Source organism: Olea europaea, chromosome 22, assembly GCF_002742605.1.
Source record: "Olea europaea var. sylvestris chromosome 22, O_europaea_v1, whole genome shotgun sequence".
Lineage (NCBI taxonomy): Eukaryota > Viridiplantae > Streptophyta > Magnoliopsida > Lamiales > Oleaceae > Olea > Olea europaea.
In genome coordinates this window covers 47657-53727 of record NC_036258.1, presented here as the reverse complement: position 1 = coordinate 53727, position 6071 = coordinate 47657, and the positions used below count along the sequence as shown (strand labels likewise).

The 6071-nt window shown below is 32.1% G+C and overlaps 1 protein-coding gene across 1 annotated transcript; it reads right to left on the bottom strand.

The window, feature by feature from the left end:
- Nucleotides 1-1966: 1966 nt before the first annotated feature.
- LOC111371251 (cation/H(+) antiporter 24-like) lies at nucleotides 1967-5133 on the bottom strand. Its single transcript, XM_022993138.1, has 3 exons — nucleotides 4622-5133; nucleotides 3485-4489; nucleotides 1967-3294 (listed from the first exon to the last, which is right to left on the bottom strand). The coding sequence occupies exons 1-3, from the start codon at nucleotides 4835-4837 to the stop codon at nucleotides 2125-2127; spliced, it is 2391 nt and encodes a 796-aa protein (XP_022848906.1). The 5' UTR covers nucleotides 4838-5133; the 3' UTR covers nucleotides 1967-2124.
- Between the last annotated feature and the right edge of the window lie 938 nt (nucleotides 5134-6071).

Genomic DNA, 6071 nt, shown 5'->3' with positions numbered 1-6071 from the left:
TCCATATCCGATTTGCTATGTTATCGGATATCCGATTCAATAATCCAATCCGAATTTGAAAAAAATTATTTTTTCCACCATTTTTTCGGGTAATATGATTTTTTCCCAAAAGTTATTTTAATTATTTTGATGGGCTCACCTAATATACTAGAAGGCTCAAATCAATTTTTTTATCCAAGTGATGCTCCTTTAGTTCCTTTATAAAGGAGACTCCTTTTGGAATGTTTTAATAATCTTCCAATATAAGATACTAACTTTTTAAAGGATACTCTTCTTCCAATATTTTAGTGATCTTTCAATGTGAAATATTAGTCAATTGTCAATTCTAAGTGTTACTAGTTTATTTTATTATTTGCATTAAAAATCATAGCCTTAACAAGATTATAATAACAAATAATATCAATTTAAACAATGTAAATTATTTTTAGACATATTCATTTTTAGTTTTTGATGTTATAAAACAAATTACTATAGTTATTTTTATCTTATTTTAATTAATAAAAAAATTAAATCTCTTCGAATATTTCAATTAACAATATTATATTATTATCTAATATTATTTATTATTTGAAAATTATGTGTAAAGCATAATATAAGTTTCAAAATGAAAAAAAAATTATATTTACTAAATTATGATATAATATATAAAAATTATATCATTATAATAAATTGGATCGACCTATATCCATATTTACTCCATTTATTTAACAGATTATTGAATTCGGATCTTAATCGAATTATCGGATTGAGACCCTAAATCTATCTCCCATTAATTTCATCGGATTCGGATCAAAATCCAATCCATTGACAGACATAATCATGGCCATCTGATTTTATACTTAGAGTTTGTTTGATTTGGCATGTTTTCCATGGAAACCATTTTCCAACTTTTGGCATGTTTGATGGCAGTCGTTTTCAATTTGTTTTCCTTCTTCCCTCCATACATGTGCAATTTCCTTGATTTTCCAATCGTTTTTTTTTTACAATTAAAACAAATTTTATCCTCAATTATAACAAATTTTGTTCATGTAATTGACAATTTTCATGAAAAACAAAGTCAAATGAATATCAAAAGATAGAAAATTTCAACATTTTTCAGGTGAAAAATTATATAAATCAAACACATTAATTGACAATTCCCGAAAAAATAAGTTCTAGACAATTTTATCTCTTGTAATTTGTTTTCTTTCCACTCAAATTTCATTCTTGCAATCAAATAGACTCTTAGTATCACTATGGACACCCAATTTGATTTTATTTCACCATAAATACCTAATTTCATATAACGTTTACCATGGTCATCCAACTTTTTTTCAACATTTTCACTAAATTTAAAAGAGGTAAAATAGTAACTTTGCATTAATATATAAAATAAATTTCATAATAATTAAAACTATTTGAAAAAATAAAATAAATTTTTATTTAAAAAGGCTCTTAAATAAAATAAAATAAATTTTTTTTAAAAAAAAGGAACTTAAAAAAATAAAATTAAATAAAAACTTATTTAAATTTTTTTTTAAAAAGTTACTTAGAAAAATAAAATAAAAAGTTATTTTAAAAAAAGGTTCCTTAAAAATAAAATAAAATAAAAACTTATTTAAAAAAAGGTTTTTAAAATAAAATAAAAAACTTATTTTAAAAAAACGTTATTTAGAAAAATAAAATAGAAAAAATTATTTTAAAAAATGTTTTTAAAATAAAAAACTTTTATATTTTTTTAAACATAATTTTTATATATAATGCAAAGTTACTTATTTGCTCCTTTTTAAATTAGCGAAAATGATGAAAAGAAATTGGGAGGCTTTGATAATACTAAATATAAAGTCGGATGGCCAATGATGAATTTAACCCACATTTAAATGTAATTTATCTGCTCTTTAGGCATTTTAAATGTAATTTTTAGAGCATGGAAACTACTACCACACTTGACCATATGTAATGATTTCAAATTGTGAGAAAGTGTGTATCAGATTATCTGTCTTAATTCACAGTAGTACAAAATCTGTTCATTGCTCCTACATAATCACATTTATAATTATAATTATAGCTATACACAATCAAGCCTTGGAACTTTTAAATGCACAATCTCATTACATAGAACGATACATTGGAACAGAACTACTCCTATCTCTTCGAACAAAATCTACTCAGTAAACTACCTGAAGCGCTCTCTTGACCTCTTAGAATTTGCTGTTGCATTACTAAAACTGAAGCTGGGCTGTCGAAATCCACAGACGCAACAAAATCTCCTATAATTCCAAGCTCATTATTATCACTCCAATATGATAATCCTCGTAGAAGAACAGGATTTATCCCGTGCTTCCTTCCAACAATCCATAGATCATAGTACACGGTGTTCATCGCCTGAATTGCAGCGATTGTTTCTAAGCCATTCTTCACCACAACTTCTCGATAAACAACCTGATTGTTCCCTTCATTCTTCACCCAAAACCATGTCACCAGACCATCATCAAGTTTCTTCTCCATTTCGTTATCTCCCTCATTGTCATGTGCAAGAAATCTAATGACAGTTAACGCTACATCAGGATTAGCAGCCATTCGATCTGCATAAGCTAGTGCCTCTCTAGCGTCCGATCCACCCAAGAAAAGAACTGCAAAATGGTGCACTGAAAGCTTCATGCCACAATTCACTAGATGATTTTGGTAACAACTTCCTTTATTCACTAGAATTCCAACCGAGCAAGGCGCGTGCTTCAAAATGTTAGAGTTCACAGATATATTTCCTTGTATCAGCAATTCTGTTCCATTGAGGTTATCCAAATGTTTCTTGTATAATGGAAGGATAATTAGAGAAGCTTTTTTAACAAGTGCTAGTTCACAAATGTCTTGGTACATGCTTCTCTTCGAGGTTATTGTAGTAAAAGTATGTATCTTTATGTATTCACCACTGGCCTCCTCAAAAATTTTCAGAGCATTATGAATTGAATTGAAGTTGGAGTCATCATAACTGTTTTCTTTATTCTCGTGATCTATGAACACTGGGGCAGCTCGACCCACAAGCTCAACGAGGCGTAGAGCATAAACCACGAAAGGACTGTTAACGGTTGGATTGGAGATTTCAAGTAAATTAATAAGTCCAGCCAAACTTTCTTCCCCATCTATACAAGATACAATATGGAGTTCTGTATTGGGAGGGGTATGCTGAATATTTCTTCTCTTGTCAACCATATAAGGCCTTGTAGGATCATAGAGTACACTTATTAGTGGTGTAGCTATAGCAGTCACAGTTACTGTCAACATCACCAACATTGAGAAATGTGGCTGAGATATCATCTGCAAACACGAAAAAAGTCTGATTAAGGGCTCTAAATATAGGGACACAACAAGATATAAGGACTTTTGTGTCGGCTAAAATCTTGCATAATGACATAAATGAATACTAAGACAGTAATACAAATCATTACAGAAAGGAAAAATTAGCTTACGGGGGAAAAATCGAATAGAACAATGAGACACTTCATACCTTAAAGTCCATCCAGTGGATGAACAAAAGAAGCTCCACTTCACCTCTCAAACTCATTATGAGGCTAAGGGTGAAACTATCTCTAATTGACATGTCAAAGAAACGAGAAGCAACAAGAGTCGAAACCATTTTAATTGTATACGCGACTAAAGCCATGTAAAACAGAGGGTGCAAGTGTGACCATTGTGCACTTATAGTGTACACGTCTGTGGTCAGTCCCACATAAAGGAACGAAAACGGCATAAGAAGGTCCATTATAATAGTTTCACTCTTCTGCACTAGAGTGGCTCCCAAAGGAGGGCCATCAGGAACAGCCAAACCAAGCCACAAGGGCCCATTGGCAATGGCTAAACCACCCATATCAGCAACAAAACCGGCAACCAGAACACCCAACAATATGCCGATCACATAAATTTGATCAACTGGCTTTCCTTCGGGCGTAGTTCTTACAATCCATAACATAGCCTGACGAACACCACCAATGATAGATACCATAACGACAATCAAGGATATCAAGTACCAGAAAGCAGTTATAGGCTTCTCTTCCCCTTGTTTACCTGCCTCAAATATAATTATCCCTTGAATTCCTATAATATCACTAATTACTGCTGTTGATAAGGCCAGTCGTCCAATTTCAGAACTAAGGAGATTGAGCTCTCTCACTATAGGATAAAGAACAGGAAAAGCCGTGATAGACAAAGCCGAAGAAACTCCCCAAACCGAAAGAGCCTTTACAAGTTCTTTTTCCTGAGATTTTCTTAAGATAATTGCTGTAATTGCAGTAGTACAAAATGGTACAATCACCCCAGACAGTGCAATATACCAATGCTTTTTTCCTGCTCTCTTTATCACAGAAAGATCCATTTTCACTCCACTCAAGAAGACGAAGTACATGAATCCCATTACTCCAATATTTTTCAGCATAAATTCTGAATCTTCAGGGAACATATATTCACGAAATCTCTTCGCCCGGCTTAACGCAGAGGGTCCAACAATAATACCACCCTAGAAATTATATATAAACAAAATTCAATTCTTGAAACATTACAAAATAATAATAATAATATCAAGATTTCATCCATGAATCTTGAAAAAAAATAAAATAAAATAAAAAATACAAAATCCAATCAAACTTACAAGGATATAGGAGACTACTCTTGGCTGTCTCAAGGGCTTGAGGAGAAAACGAAGAATGCGAGAAATGACGATGAATGTGATAACCTGCAATAACACAAGAGGAAACGAGAATTCTAATGGATTTTGTCCATAGAAAACTCCAAAGGGATGGGAGGAGGTGTGCTTTTGATGACATACTACAACAGGACTTTTGCCGCTGAGCCCATTTTTCACCATTTCTGTAAAAAATTAAGGATTGTTTCTTTGATGTTCATGGGTTCGTAGGATGACCCAGCGTTTGACCATGCATGAAAAATTTAACAAAAAAATGCAACCTGGGAAACTTACCAGGAGATCTGAAGGATTGGACAAGCGTTAGTTTAGTTTAATTTTAGTTACTGTATTGTTTCAATTATACGATGAACGGTTGACACTCGTAATTCATATCACGTTAGAGGTGGAATAGTTATTAATTATCAAAATATTAACGAAATATAAACTTTAGTAGAGAAATTTATTGTTATGAAAGTACAATTCAGAAAATTCATTTATAAAGAAAAAGTTTACATTGTTTCCTTACTATATAAAAAAGAGAATGTGAGGGCACTGTAGAAAATAATAGTGTCTTGATCCATTTTTACTGTGGTATTTTTGTTTTTTTTTTCAATTAGGGGTCAAAAACGATGCCGTTTGCTTGATATATATTTTACTTTGTTATACACTACCTCTAAATTTACTACAACACGCAATTTTCATTCCTCCCCCACTCCGATACAGATATATATAGTAGGAATATAAGAAAAAAATCAATTTTTTTTATATGAAAAAAATAGAGATAATATGCGACAAATTTTTTTTACAACATATTATTTGTAAGTAAAAAATTTGAAGAGAAAAGGATTAAAGAGAATTTTAAATTGAAAAAAAATTATAACATAAAACTAAAAAAAAAAAAAATTTAATCTCTCCGTACACGGAGACATTAGTCTCTATGCACGGAGACACTGTCTTCGTGCACGAAAAAAAAAAGGACTCCGTGCACGGAGGCCCAAAGGCTCCGCTTTGATCTTCGTGCACGGAGAGAGAAATATATATATATATATATATTTGCGGAAGCTCTCTCAAAATGATCTTCAAACGGTGGTTTTCCAGGCTCAGTCCAACGTACCTTTCTCTACCAACAACCAATCCACACGGCTCCAAACCACAACCAAATTGATTCACCTTGGTTGCTATACAATCTTACCCACGTAGGACAAGAAGGGATGATGATTTATCGCCACAAAGGCTAGGAGAAGACACCACAAAGGTATACTATGAAAGAATTACCCATTGCACACGTTATACAAGCGTTTTGGACATTTCTGGACACCTTTTTCTCACACAAAAGGGGGGCAGCCGGGATTCACTAGTTTCTTCTCTCAAAATCACACAATCATCATCACAAAGAGGCTAGGGTTATATTCATATA

Coding starts and splice junctions, on each gene's coding strand:
- LOC111371251 (XM_022993138.1), bottom strand. CDS start 4,837: ATGGTGAAAAATGGGCTCAGCGGCAAAAGTCCTGTTGTAGTATGTCAT. Junction 4,490..4,621: donor GAGTAGTCTCCTATATCCTT/GTAAGTTTGATT, acceptor TATAATTTCTAG/GGTGGTATTATTGTTGGACC. Junction 3,295..3,484: donor TCCACTGGATGGACTTTAAG/GTATGAAGTGTC, acceptor TCGTGTTTGCAG/ATGATATCTCAGCCACATTT.